The sequence below is a fragment of the Apodemus sylvaticus genome, chromosome 5 (genome assembly GCF_947179515.1).
Source record: "Apodemus sylvaticus chromosome 5, mApoSyl1.1, whole genome shotgun sequence".
Classification (NCBI taxonomy): domain Eukaryota; kingdom Metazoa; phylum Chordata; class Mammalia; order Rodentia; family Muridae; genus Apodemus; species Apodemus sylvaticus.
In genome coordinates, this window is record NC_067476.1 from 21,003,071 (window position 1) to 21,018,937 (window position 15,867).

The 15,867-nt window shown below is 35.4% G+C and overlaps 1 protein-coding gene across 1 annotated transcript in view; it reads right to left on the reverse strand.

Moving 5' to 3' along the window:
* Positions 1–15,867, reverse strand: part of Lrp1b (LDL receptor related protein 1B) — a 1,719,438-nt gene that overhangs the window by 847,757 nt on the left and 855,814 nt on the right. Inside the window, exon 15 of the mRNA XM_052181021.1 lies at positions 7,276–7,398. Coding sequence (XP_052036981.1) covers positions 7,276–7,398 — 123 coding nt within the window. The remainder of the gene's footprint in view (positions 1–7,275; positions 7,399–15,867) is intronic.

Sequence of the window (15,867 nt, forward strand, 5' to 3'; positions counted from 1 at the left end):
ATGATCCTAAACTCTTGCTAATATTCTATAAGCATACCACACATTCTATTTATATATATTTAACTCACACACACACACACACACACACACACACACACACATACAAACATAGTTCATTTTAAACTTTGTTCTACAACTTTTTCCCATGGTGCCCTCTGTGTATAATATATATGCTTTTTCTCTGAATTGTGCAGTGTGGACAGAAATGCTGTATGTCAATTAATACATCATTTATTTATTTACTCATTGATTCATTGAATCATTTATTTAGTTCATTAGTTATTATTTTTAATCAGGAGTGTGTATATAATATCTTATTTGAGGGGAAATGTTGGGAAGAATTTCTAGTCTATTCTTCTTAGGACCTGGGTTAAAGAAGTCATAGAATGACTAGATTTGCAAATTCTGCTTAAGAATATACACATGGACACAACTGAATTGAGAAAAAATAAGAAAGAATCAGCATAAACACGGAGGCTATGCCACCTTCTGTGTCCTGTGTATTTAATGTGTGGCTCATGTATCAGCTATTAGAATCTGGAAATCTCTTCTAAGCCAACAATGTTTTATGATAACCAAAATGAAATCCCTGATACCTTACTGCACAATGATAATGGATTTTTATAGATATTGCATTTCCTTTTATTTTTCCTTTTGATTTTTTTGGGATGTCAGGTTAGCCCAGGACGATCATGTCTCTGGCTCCTAAGTATGGGGATTATAACTTGACTTGCCTGGCATTTAGGTAGGCTGTGAAGATCTGAACTCTGATCTTCACAGTTAGTAACAAGTAGTTTCAATGAACCTTTCCCTTAACATCTTAGATGCTGAGCTTTAGTTTGCAAAATATTCAGGGTCCAGGTTTTATTAGTCTAGTCTACCACTAACGTGAACTTTCCAGATGTGACCAGCAATTATTACACACAGGATCCTGCATTTATATAGGATCCACGTTGGCAGAAGACAGGCTACTTTTCTACAAACAATGCTCATTATCAAGAAAACAAAAATTCATGTGATAACATGAAAAAGAGACCAACTTGGAATGTATGATTTGTTTGGCAGAACTGACTAAGCAACATGGAACCAGGCGAAAGTACCATCTGTAACAGTGTTCAAGTTCATAGCTTCTTACAAGGCCACCTTTGAGGGAACAATAAGAGGAGGCAAAACACATTTAACATGCTATAAAGAGCAATAGCTCATCCCAAACAAACAAACACGAAACTCAACTCAGCATTCTTTCTACAGATGGCTAAAATCTTTATGAAGGATTTCCAAATTTAATATTTACTTTTAAGATTCATAAATATCAGGTCAGCATATATACAAAAGAATAATACTTTAAAGAATCCAGACTTAGAGTTAATGCATAAAATAGTTTGTTGCCTGACTCCTTGGAATTTAATGAGATGCTGTTGTATACCAAGAGACTGTCTTCAGGAGCTATAGAAATCCTTTAGGAAGACAGCTTCTCTTCACTTGAATCAGCAGTTGATTCTATTCTCTTACTCATCATGAGCACGGATGAGCTTGGGCAAATTTCAATTTCATAGATGCGAACATGGAGAGAAAAAAATGAACATTTACTTGAAGTTCCATGTTTGTAATTTTGATCCGCTGCTTAATGTGGATATGGCTAGCACTTGGTTGTCTGAGCACAGCAGTGCACTGCTTCCAGAACCTTAGCAAGTGTTATAATTGTATACTTTGCTGCAGAGCTATGCTTTAAACCATAAATTTGAAGCCATACACAAATGCATAATTCTGTCACCAGGACAACATGGTCTGAGCTGTAAGAAACTGAAAAAATATTAAATAATCCTTTAGTTTAACCAAGTTGAGAAATGACATAGCATGAATTATGACTTGCCTGCTGGAAAATGTCATTTTTCACGCTTATTGTGAGAATTTGTTAGAGAAAACAAAACAAAAGATCATGTCTGACTTCCCAGCATCAAGGACTCATTCTAGAGATGTTTTCCTAAATCTAGAAATGCAATTGCTAGCAATAGTACTCAGAACCACATGAAATAAAGAAAAAACTACATTGTTTTAATTTAGTTTTATATCATCCTGTATATATTTTTAAATTAATGAGAATATGTAAATGTGTGTGCACATGTGCATACGCATGCAAACTCACACATGCCAAAGCTACAGAAGAAGTATCAGATAATTTGGAGCTAGAATTGCATAAACTTGTAAGCTCTGGAATAGCAGCAAGCACTCTCTATTGCCCAAATCTTTCTCCAACCCTACATTTTATATTCTTATCTCAGCTTAACAAAATTTTTTATTATATAACTGGAATCCAGGAATGTGGACCAAAGGGAAACTTGAAGTTGTAGCTAATTGGATGTTGTCATATCACACTGTTACATGAGATGTTAAAGTGGAGAATTCATCTATAGCCTGTTTTCGTTAGATCATAGAAAGATAACCTTGTATTAGAAAGAGTAGTCTTCTGAGCAGCATGCCTAAGTGGTATATAACCTTCTGTGAGTTTCTGTGCACAGAAGGATGTAAATAATCACCTGAATGGGACTTCTAAACTTTTTTATTGCCTTAAACTTTTTTTACTACATGTCAGATCGTGTATATCCTAGGATAGGAGGCTTGCCACAGCAGAGCAGATAAATGGTTCCCCACAGAATAATGCTGCTTATCACAGAGGACTATGTCTGCTATTCCAAATGGTGGCAAGGATCGCAGAGGATCACCTACACACTAATGTGCATTCCTAGCCTCTGAATTAGTGATGTTTTGTAAACTGCAGCTGGCCATTCTGGGAATGGATATCTGATTCACAAACCATTTCATATTTTTTCTGTTATCCATAAGAATGTGCATGAAACAACTTATATGTATAGGTATAACTTATTAAAGTAATAATGAAAATACTAGCAAGGATTTGCTCCTTATGTTTATATGATAATTGGAGCTTTCATATTTTCCTTAACCCAGTTCATATTTTTCACATGTCTCTTTTTTCTCATAATCTATATTCATGTTTTCTTGATTACTTTGTGTTTTCTCCACTCTATAATAACATTATCTGCTAGTTTATCAATCTTTTGCACATTATACTCATACAGATGTATCTCTAAAGTTATTCATAAGGTCAAGACTGACAATAAGAATGAAGAAAATAGGAAATATAATCAGAAGGTAAATTACCCATATAACTATGATTCCCATAATGCAAATTAAGCATCTTGTTAAGAAATTTTTAAGCTTAAGAATTTCATGAATTCATGGTTTTTAATAGCTGAGTAATATTCCATTGTGTAAATGTACCACATTTTCTGCATCCATTACTCTGTTGAGGGATATCTGGGTTCTTTCCAGCTTCTGGCTATTATAAATAAGACTGTTATGAACATAGTGGGGCATGTGTCATTATTACATGTTGAAGAATCTTCTGGATATATGTGCAGAAGTGGTATAGCTGAGTCCTCTGGTAGTACTATGTCCAGTTTTCTGAGGAACTGCCAATCTGATTTCCAGAGTGATTGTATCAGCTTGGAATCCCACCAGCAGTAGAGGAGTGTTCCTTTTTCTCCACATCCATGCCAGCACCTGGTGTCATTTGAGTTTTTGGTCTTAGCCATTCTGACTGGTGTAAGGTGGAATCTCAGGGTTGTTTTGATTTGCATTTCCCTGATGACTAATGATGCTGAACATTTCTTTAGGTGCTTCTCATCCATTTGGTATTCCTCAGTTGAGAATTCTTTGTTTAGTTCTGTACCCCATTTTTAATAATGTTATTTGGTTCTCTGGAGTCTAACTTCTTGAGTTCTTTGTATATATTGGATATTAGCCCTCTATCAGATGTAGGTTTGGTAAAGATCTTTCCCCAATTTGTTGGTTGCCACTTTGTCCTATTGACAGTGTCCTTTGCTGTACAGAAACTTTGTAATTTTGTGAGGTCCCATTTGTCTATTCTTGATCTTAGAGCATAAGGTATTGGTTCTGTTCAGGAACTTTCCCCCTGTGTCCATGTGCTCAAGGGTCTTCCCCACTTTCTTTTCTATTAGTTTTATGTGTCTACTTTTATGTGGAGGTCCTTGATCCACTTGGGCTTGAGCTTTGTACAAGGAGATAAGAATGGGTCGATTTGCATTCTTCTGCATGCTAACCAACAGTTGAACCTGCACCATTTGTTGAAGTCTATCTTTTTCCACTGGATGGTTTTAGTTCCCTTGTCAAAGATCAAGTGACCATATTGTGTGGGTTCATTTCTGGGTCTTTAGTTCTAGTCCATTGATCTACTTTCCTGTCACTGTACCAAGACCATGCAGTTTTTAATCACTATTGCTCTGTAGTACAGCCTGAGGTCTGGGATATTTATTCCCCAAGAAGTTATTTTATTGATGAGAATAGTTATCGCTATCTTGGGATTTTTGTTCTTCTTGATGAATTTGAGAATTTCTCTTTCTAACTCTAGGGTGTCTTTGAAGAGGAAACCAGGAGAGTGAATAACATTTGGAATGTAAATAAAGAAAATATCTAATAAAAAAAACAGCCAAAAAGCCCTGAAATTTTTAAGCTAAAGTGACATTTTGATGATGTTAGTGTCTGATAAGTATACTTCCCTTGATTTCATAAAAACTAATAGGATTTCAGTATCTCTGATATTCTGGGCTTCTAATCATTTTATAGTGCCTTAAGAGAATTTATTATGTTTAATACTTAAAGAGGTGACTGTTAATGATATGTTCAGGACATTCTCAAAGACTTAACTGGAAACTGGCAAAGTCTGGCCATGCTCAGGTACAAAGGTAGGCACTTAATGTTTTCAGGATGAACTACAAATCTGTGCCTAGCAAAACTCAACCAAATGTATATCCATTGTTACCTCCCATTCTTGACAGAAAGTCTATTGATGGATCAGAAGAAAAAGCAAATCTGATAGTTAAAATAGTGTGTGTGTGTGTGTGTGTGTGTGTGTGTGTGTGCATTTGTGAGAATGCATGTGTTTGTGTATTCTATGCTGTTTAAAATCTCAGAGTTCTTCATTTTGACTGGCAGAAATAATGGCAAAATAATAGAAAAACAATGCTAAACTGACTGATCCTTGTGAATATTATAAAAATTGTATTCTAAATTAAATGTACCCATTAGGTATATATTATTTCTCAAAAATTAAGAAAAATTTCAGGTTATAAAACCATGTGATGTGAGAGAATTTTATATGTTGAAAAATGCTTACTACCTGTCTGTGGGTAAATGTGTGAGAGTTTTTGATAGTCTTTTTTTAAAACTACCAATATGATGGTATCCAAACATAGTACTCAGAACAAAGACAGAACAAAGTTCTAGTGACTCAGAAACACATTGTAATTTGTCTTCCCTGGAACCTTGAAAGGGGACATTTGCAATTCTAGAAATAATGAACACTATTTTTTGAAGTAACGATTTTTGAAGAGAAATTTTGCTTATACAAGAATTCATATACTAAGGAATTGCTTCTCCCATAAAAGGACAAATTTGGGACATTTATAAGACATTAGAATTCAGTTCTACATAGAGTTATCTAGAAAAATATATATATATGTATATATAAAATTCAGTTCTATATAGAGTTATCTAGAACATATATATATATATATATATATATATATATATATATATATATATATATATGTTCAGGTTTATATTTTCTTCTTGAATATGTTTCTTTAAAATATTTCCCAATACTAGTGATTATTAATAAATAATGGAAGACTAAAGACTTCAATACTAACAAATACAATCAGTAGAACTGCACTATAGGAGTAGAATATAAAATCTTTTAAAATTAATTAACTGGGTACAAATATAGTGGAAATATATATTGCAATGCAAGGGAAAGTGAAGGACTTCACACATTGGCTACCATTCTCCTACCCAGCTCTATCCCCAAAGCCCCCTACAATTTTTATAAATAATTTGATACTTCAAAATAATCTCATTGGTTAGAAATACTTCATTGTAATATAAAAGGATGAAAATAATGGGGATAAAGAGAATAACTGAAAGAAGATAAAGTCTTCAATTCAAATAGTTGGAATTTAAGATAATACTGACATTCAATATACTGACAAAATCAAAAAATAATGTCCTTATGGTAGGACTGATAGTTCTATTCCAAATACCTAAAGATAAAACACAAATTGGATGCAGACTCCACAGAATATTATAGAAGGAATTGGAAACAGTAAAAAAGTCACAAATATCTTTAACAATGTATCATGATTTTCTCTTACTATCAAATATGAAATAATGACTTAAAATTTGTATTTAAGGATCATGTTAGTGGTAAGTATTAAATTAAAAACAAGCACAATGTAATAGAGAATGCAGTTCCAAAATGAAATCATTTTAGTTCTTATTTATGTAGGCCCAGAAATCTTCCCTCACCAATCTGAACTGTATCATTAACTCCTGAGACTCAGGTCTGCTTGTGCTCTGGACAGATGCTTTTCCTATCCTGGGTTTGCCATTTGTACATCCCAAGGCTTCTCCACCTCTGTAAGTATCAGTCAAGTCCTTAATATAAGCCTATAATCTTTGTGCATACATATGCACATACATATATACATACATCCTATTAAATTAAATTCCTACCTCTGAATAAACTTGAGCCACAATGTGAAATTGAAAGCCTTCAAGACATTTTTACTAAGCTCTCAGTACATACATACTCTTGTGGCTGCTATTGTGATTAGGGAATACAATTTGAGGTAGGAAGAAGAAATCTCAGGATTCATTCTGGAGTAATAAGCACAATAAATTGAATGATATGACAAAAGCTAATAACAGTATCTTTAATCCAAGTCCACCAGTCCAGTTGATGCACTGCTTTTATACCCTACAGATTTGTCAGAAGTCTCCTTTTGGCATTCCTCCTTCTTCTTTATCTCCAAACACAGGCATCTGAGCTGCCAATTCATTTAAAATAGTTTTAAGACTAATATGTGCACCACCACCATGTTGTCAGCCGCAGGTGCTGGTTATGAGCCGTAGTATGACAGGGAAAATTTGCTCATGTGGCATAGATGTACTGATACTGTCTGCTGTTCCATGCACAGCAGGACAGTATGCTATGCACTATGTTATCATTAGTCTATGCATGCTAGAAATTGATTCACATCAGACAGCCTAGACTTCTAGCTAAGCAGTTATCCAGAAAAGTCTTTCTAGTTGTGATTTCAATTCTGTGGGTATTACATGTTTCTCATCTTCACTGACAGACATGTGCACAATGAGTGTCAGAAAAAAGGAACTTACATGTGCAAGTAGTTCCATTTTCATCCAGAAGTTGATTATCAGCACAGGCACATACTCTGCCTGCTGGAATGGCCAGGCAGAGTGTGCCACAGCCCCCATTGTTAATGCGGCACATATTGTCACCTGCAGAAAAAAAAAAAGAAAGGGAATTGTCACAAAGCTGATGGTTATGCAGGGTCTAAAATATGGTTTATTTTTAAGGTTATGGAATCCAGGCTTCCTTTTATTGTTCTGTCCTTGTTTTTTGTCTACTATCCAACTGCTAGAATTACAGGCATATACTGCCAAACCTAGCTTTTAGGAATATTTTTCTTTCACTGAAATATAAGTGGGCATAAATATGTGAATGGAAATGTGTGCATACAGTTTGTGGTTATAGTCAACATTGCAGCTGAATAGATGTGGCTTTCAAAAACAGTTGAAAGTATATGTTGCTCTGGTACATAAGAGGAATATGTTGTCACAGGAGGACTGTGTACTAGGCAATAATTTTCTAGGGACCTGGAGGAAGGAGGAAGGTGGCTCTCTGGTTGTCATGTATAGTTACCCAGATTATGATCATAGCATGGTGGCCTGAGTACTTTGAAAAGTAAAGCATGTCTCTGGAAATGTAGGTGGAGGTCGCCATTGAGCAGGCAAGCATGTGGAATTTGATTTTTCTCTAGTGGGGTGAGTATTTTGCATGTTATTGTGCTGAGGAAATATGGCATATCAAGAAAATTCACAGCACATACGACAGATGTGCTGGATTAGATAATTTGGAAACAGAGTCACTGATGGAACATAGGAGATGACATTTATAAAGGAATTCATAAACATATGTCAGGAGCCCGTGATAAATTGTGGAAGATAACCAAAGACATATTTGATGATAAAAATGTAGCTAAAACACAGCAAATTTAGATCATCAAAAATTTGCTATCATTTATTGCTTCCAGTTGGACAATCAATTGAGAAAATGTATTAATCCAGGTGCCATGATTCTTGCCTGTAAATGTGACTGTCAAAAAGCTGAGGTAAGAAGATTGCTATGAGTTTCAGGGTAATCTGGATAACAACGTAGAAAGAAAGAGAAAGAGACATAAGACAGACAGACAGACAGAGGCAGGAGGGAGCGATGGAGGAAGGAAGGAAGTCGGGAAGAAGGAAGGGGGTTGCTGAGCTTTCATTGCATTCGTCTTTACAAAGAGAATTATTAATCCCCGGCAGCATATTGTCCATGCAATTATCAGATAACCTTATAGCACGCTACAATTTTCAATATTATCAATAAATAAAATGTTTTATTATTTTAGGATTAAAACACTAAAAAGAGGAACCTTTGGTTACTTAGGCGATAAATAATTAAAAACTTGATATTGTATAAGTGCTAATTCTGTAACTGAAGCCACAGATGGGGCTATTACACTCTATGACAGAAGGGTTGGATTACCATGGAGAGCATTGTAGGGGAGACAAGCCCTCCACAATTGTGCTGCATACTATAAAATCCTACATGTTATCTTATACATGTCATATCAGAAGAAATAACCTAGATTTTCTTATCAATTATTTTTTTCATTTTCTGAGTAGTGCATTTAATTTGTTAAATACAAAAAATTATGGAGCATGCTTTAAAGCTAAGGTAGCAATAATACAAGCAGTGGCCTCAATTTGTAAACTCAGAGGATAATGAAAAATATCTCATATTTTTTCTAGTAGATATTTTAGAAATGTTATATGTAGCTTCCATATATATATTCCATAATTATGGGATAAATATGTAAAACTTTACTGGACATTAGGGTACCCTTTCTGTGTTCACAACATTTGCATCGTTAAAAGTCATATTTAACATTTAATAGCATCCAGATTTTATAAAATTTGTATGATTTTACAATATTTAGTGACACATATAAATGAAACAGTAAGAAATAAAAAACTTGATTACAATGTATCTGGTTACATGTTTTTAAAGATAAACGCTTAACATAGAAAGAGCAATTATCAAATTCATCTGGAATAACAAAAAACCCAGGATAGCTAAAACTATTCTCAGCAACAAAAGAAATTCTGGGGGAATCAGTATCCCTGACCTCAAGCAATACTATAGAGCAATAGTGTTAAAAACTGCATGGTATTGGTACAGTGACAGGCAGGAAGATCAATGGAACAGGATTGAAGATCCAGAAATGAACCCACACACCTATGGTCACTTGATCCTCGACAAAGGGGCTGAAAACATCCAATGGAAAAAAAGATAGCCTTTTCAACAAATGGTGCTGGTTCAACTGGAGGTCAGCATGCAGAAGAATGCGAATTGATCCATCCTTGTCTCCTTGTACTAAGCTCAAATTCAAATGGATCAAGGACCTCCACATAAAGCCAGACACTCTGAAGTCTACAAATAACAATTCATTTAATTCTTCTTCAATTTGTAGCCCCTTGATCTCCTTCAATTGTCTTACTGCTCTGTATAGAATTTCTAGAATTATATTGAATAGATAAAGAAAGAGTGGGCAACCTTGTCTTATCCTTGATCTTAATGGAATTCCCTTAAGTTTCTCTCCTTTTAGCTTGATGTTGGCAATGGACTTGCTATATATTATTTTATTATGGTTTTGTATGCACATTGTATCCCTGAATCTGTATTACTTCTAACATGAAAAGGTACTAGATTTTGTCAAAGAATTTTTCAGCTTCTAGTGAGATAGATGATCATGTAATTTTTTTTCTTTCAGTTTGTTCATATGGTGGATTACAGCTCTCCAAAGCTCGTGAATTGTGCCACCTTACCAAAAACAATTTACATAATCAATGCTATTCCCATCATAATTCCAAAAGAAATTTTTACAGACCTTGACAGTGCTGTTCTCAACTTCATATGGAAAAACAAACAAACAAACAACAAAAAGAATGGCTAAAATATTCGTATACAATGAAGGACTTCTGAAGGTATCACCATCCCTGACTTAATTATGTAATACAAAGCAATAGTAATAAAAACTGCATGATATTGGTATAGGGACACATAGGTTGATCAATGGACTAGAATTGAAGACCCTGACATACCTATGGACATTTGAGTTTTTGGCAAGAAGTTAATATCATAAAATGGAAAAAAAAGGCATCTTAAAAAAATTGCTCTGGTCTAATTGGGTTTCTGCATGTGGAAGAATAAAAATAGAACCATATCATACTGCACTAAATTCCAGTCCAAGTGGATCAAAGACCTCAATATAAAACCAAATATATTAAATCTAATAGAACAGTAAGTGGGGAAAAGCTTTGAACTCATTGATACAGAAGACACCTTTGTGAACAGAACACCAATGGCTTAGGTTTTAAGAGCAACAATTGATAAATGGGACTTCATGAAAATGAAAAGATTCTTTAAGGTTAAGGATACTGTTAATAGGACAAAATGGTACCCTACAGATTGGGAAATGATCTTACCCAATCCTACATCTGACAGAGGGCTAATATTCAAAATTTATTTAAAACTCAAGAAGTTAGATATCAACAACTCAAGTAACCCAATTAAAAAAATTGGGTACAGAGATAAACAAAGAGTTCTCAACAGAGGAATCTTGAGTGTCCATGAAACACTTAAAGAAATGTTCATAGTACTTAGACATCAGGAAAATAAAAAATAATAGCTCTGAGATTCCATCTTACACTGGTTTGAATGCCTAAGGTCAAAAACTCAAGTAATAGCCCATGCAGGTGAGAATGTGGAGCAAGGGGACACACCTCCATTGCTGGTGGGATTGCATACTTGTACAATTACTTTGAAAATCACTTTGTTCGTTTCTAAGAATACTGGGAATAATTCTACTTTAGCATCCATATATTCTACTCTTGGGAATAACTCAAAACATGCCCTACTATATAGCATAGCAACAATTGCTCTACTATGTTGATAGCAACTTTATTCATAATAAGCAGAGACTGGAAATAACCTATATGTCCCTCGGCTGAAAAATGGATTTAAAACTGAGGTACATCTGCACAATGGAATACTACTCGGCTATTAAAAATATTGACACCATGGATTTAGCAGTCAAATGTTTCGAACTTTAGAATACCATCCTGAGCTATGTAACTAATACCCAAAGGACACGCATGGTATGTGTGGATATTAGCTATAAAATATAGGCACCATGTTATACTCCACAGACTCAAATGTATTAAACAAAAGGGAAGGGTCAAGAGAGACAGTTTCATTCTCATTTCAAAGGGGGAATAAAATAGTCATAAGAGGCAAATGGAGGAAGGAAACTGGGAGTGAGGGGGGATGGTTAAAGGGATGGGCAGTTCAGGATCAGGTAAGAGTAATGACAGGAGAGATGGCTTGATGGCCATGAAAATGAATGGAAATCTACAACTGGAGGGAGTGATGAGGTGAGGGGCATCTCCAGGATGAGACAGAGACCTGGGATCAACACCTAAGAATCAAGGGGGTGACCTTAGCTGTGATTCACTACTTTGGAAATAAGGAACCCAAGCAACCTGTAGCCAATTAAAAATTCCAGATAGAGACACCAATGCATCTATAAAAGTTTATCCCGTCTACTAGAAATGCATGTACAGGGGATCAGACAGAGACTTGAGGGAATAGCCAAACATTAACCAGCCCAACTAGAGAACCACCCCATGGGCAAACACTGATCCCTAACACTATTTTTTTAAAATATTTTATTATATATTTTATTTATTTACATTTCAAATATTATCCCCTTTCCAGGTTTCCCTTCCCCAACATCCCTATCCAATCTCCTCTCTCCTGCTTCCATGAGGGAGCCTCCCCACTCCTGCCTCACCTCCTTAGCATTTCCCTACACTGGGGCATTGAACCTTCACAGGACCAGTTCTGTTATGCTTGCAGACAGTAGTCTAGCAAGGCTGCCCTCTGAGAGGCTCTACCCACCAGCTGACTCAGAGTGATACAGAGACCCACAGACAAATAGTAGATAGAACCTTCAGACTTTTATGTAGGAGCTGGGGGAAGGATTGACTTCCCTGAAGGGAATAGGAACTCCACATATAAACCAACAGAATCAACTGTCCTGTACCCTTGAGCTTCTCAGAGACTGAACCACCAACTAAGGAGCATGCACAAGCTGGATCTAACCACATATGTAGCATATATGCAGCTTGGTCTTCATGTGAGTCCTGAACAACTGGATCAGGGGTCTATCACAAAAGCTGTTGCCTTTCTGTGGCATATGTTCTTCTAGGTAGGTTGCCTTATCTGTCCTCTATTGGGGAGATTGTACCTAGCCCTGAAAAGACCTTATAAACTAGGGTGGGGACATACCCAGAAGGGTCCTCCACACTTTCACAGAAGAAAGGGTGAGGGATGACGGTACAGGTTGTGAAAGGGGGTGACCTGGAGGCAGGAGGATTGATTGGGACGTAAACTGAATAAATAAAATAAAATTATATTGAATCAAAGATGTCTGGGATATGACCCAGAGGCTAAAGTTTTGGTTTCACAAACATATAGACCTGAGATTGAGTATCCAATAACCACGTAAAAATACCAGTCTTATGATCTATTATTGATACACTAAGGGAAAGGCATAGAGGCACCTGGATTCTATGGGTTTCTTTAGCAGCCAACCTCAGTTTTAAAGAGCTACAGGTTCAGTGAAAGGCCCAATCTCAAAAAATATAGAATAGAATAACTGAGGAATACTTCCAAATACTATCTCTAGTTTCTAGAACACCTGCACATAAACATATGACTTATACATACATACATACATACATACATACATACATACATATATACTACATACACACAGACACTAATTACTGCCATATTATATTTATATTTATATATTAACCAAATATGTATAAATGCTACACTAAAATATAGTTTCAACACACATATATGACTGTGTGTATGTGTGTGTGTGTGTGTGTGTGTGTGGAGAGAGAGAGAGAGAGAGAGAGAGAGATCTAGCTCCCAGGAGATCTAACTTCCTTTTCTGGCCACCTCAGGCATCATGTATAAACTTCCTGTCCATGCAGGTAAATCATCCATACACATAATAAAATAACTTTTAAAGTCTTAATAAAAAGAATATTAGGACAAAAATAACCAAATATATTCACTAATTATGTATTTTAAAAACTTAAATATCATCTTATATTCAACTGCTGACAAGAAAAAAAGAAAATTGGAAGAAAATGATACCATCATAGGGTAAGCTGTTCTTATCTAAAATTTTTAATTCTTTTTATTTTGTAATTATCTTATATTGATCTATGTAATTAAAGATGGAATACAATGTCTAGATTCCTGCATATTGTCTAAAATCAATGAATATTGACTTGAATCCAAGCAGTAACAACTAGCAATTCTTTCCATACTGTACTGTGTGTTCAAAGATTAGTACAGTATGAACAATCATTAGATGTAGGAGGATTAGGGAGAAAACTGAAACTAATTGATTGTTTCACCTAAGGTTGAGGATAATCAATTGGGCTGGATGTATTTTCTAAGTAACACCGAACACAATAATTTCTAAGTGAGTACTGATGTTTAGCTTAGTAATTAAGTTCTCTTGTATTGCATGAGTGTGGCGATTTATATATGCTTAGCCTGGGGCGTGGTATGATTAGAAGGTGTGGTCCTGTTTGAGTAGGTGTATCACTGTGGGTTTGAGCTATAAGACCCTCATTCTAGCTGCCTGGAAGTAAATATTCTGCTAACAGCCTTCAGATGAAGATCTAGAACTTTTAGCTCCTCCTGCACCATGTCCACCTGAATGCTGTGATGTCCTGCATTGATGATAATGGACTGAACCTGAAAGCCAGCACCAATTAATAGTTCTTATAAGAGTTGCCTTGGTCATGGTGTCTGTTCACAGCAGTAAAACCCAAACTAAAACCATGGTGAAAGAAAAACTTTTAAAAATATATACCTCTATCCAAAAGTACTACAGATTAATTGTATAGTAATGGTATTTTCCAAACACCAGATACATTCCACTGTTTAAGTCACACAGTTGTTGGTTGCACCATTTTTTTACTCTATTAATCCTACCAATCCATGAGCATGGAAGATTCTTCCATTTTCTGAGGTCTTCGATTCCCTTTTTCAGAGACCTGAAGCTTTTGTCATACAGATTTTTCACTTGTTTGGTTAGAGTCACCCCAAGAAACTTTATGGTTTTGTGGCTATTGTGAAGGGTGTCATTTCCCTAATTTCTTTCTCAGACTGTTTATCCTTTGAGTTTAGGAAGGCTACTGATCTGTGTGAGTTGATTTTATAACCAGCCACTTTGCTGAAGTTGTTTATCAGCTGTAAGAGTTCTCTGGTGAGATTTTTGGGTCACTTTATACTATCATATCATCTGCAAATAGTGATAGATTGACTTCTTCTTTCCAATTTGTATCCTTTTGACCTCCTTATGTTGTCTAATTGCTCCAACGAGAACTTCAAGTACTATATTGAAAAGATATGGAGAAGGGAGCAGCCTTGTCTAGTCCATGATTTTAGTGGGATTGCTTCAAGTTTCTCTCCATTTAGTTTGATGTTGGCTACCGATTTGCTGTATATTGCTTTTACTATGTTTAGGTATGGGCCTTGAATTCCTGTTCTTTCCAAGACTTTTAGCATGAAATGATGCTCACTTTTGTTAAATGCGTTTTCAGCATCTAATGAAATGACCATTTGGGTTTTTTTTCTTTAATTTGTTTATGAAATGGATTGCATTGATGGATTTCTGTATATCGAATGATCCCTACACCCCTGGGATATAGCCTACTTGATCATGGTGAATGATCCTTTTGATGTGTTCTTGGATTTGATTGGCAAAAATTTTATTGATAATTTTTGTATCAATATTCATGAGAGAAACTGCCATGTAATTCTACTTCTTTGTTGGATCTTTGTGTGGTTTTGGTATCAGCGTAATTGTGGCTTCATAGAATGAGTTGGGTAGTGTTCCTTCTGTTTCTATTTTGTGGAATAGTTTGAAGAGTATTGGTGTTAGGTCTTTTTTGAAGGTCTAATAGAATTCTGAACTAAAACCATCTGTTCCTATGCTTTTTTTTTGGTTGGAAGACTTTCTATGACCCCTTCTTTAGGAGTTATGCAACTGTTTAAATGATCTATTTGATCCAGATTTAATTTTGGTATTTGGTATCTGTCTAGGAAATAGTCCATTTCCACCAGATTTTCTAGTTGTGTTGAGTATAGGCTTTTGTAGTAGGATCTGATGAGTTTTTGAATTTCCTCAGTTTCTGTTGTTATATCTCCCTTTTCATTTCTAATTTTGTTAATTTGGATACTGTCTCTGTGCCCTTTGGTTAGTCTGGCTAAGGGTTTATCTATCGTATTGATTTTCTCAAAGAACCAGCTCCTGGTTTTGTTGATTCTTTGTATGGTTCTCTTTGTTTCTACTTGATTGATTTCAGTGGTGAGTTTGATGATTTCCTGTCTTCTAATCCTCCTGAGTTAATTAGCTTCTTTTGTTCCAGGGCTTTCAGGTGTGCCATTAAACTGCTAGTCTATGGCTCTCTCCTGTTTCTTTTTGGAGGCTCTCAGGGCTATGAGTTTTCCCCTTAGCACTGCTTTCATTTTATTCCATAGATTTG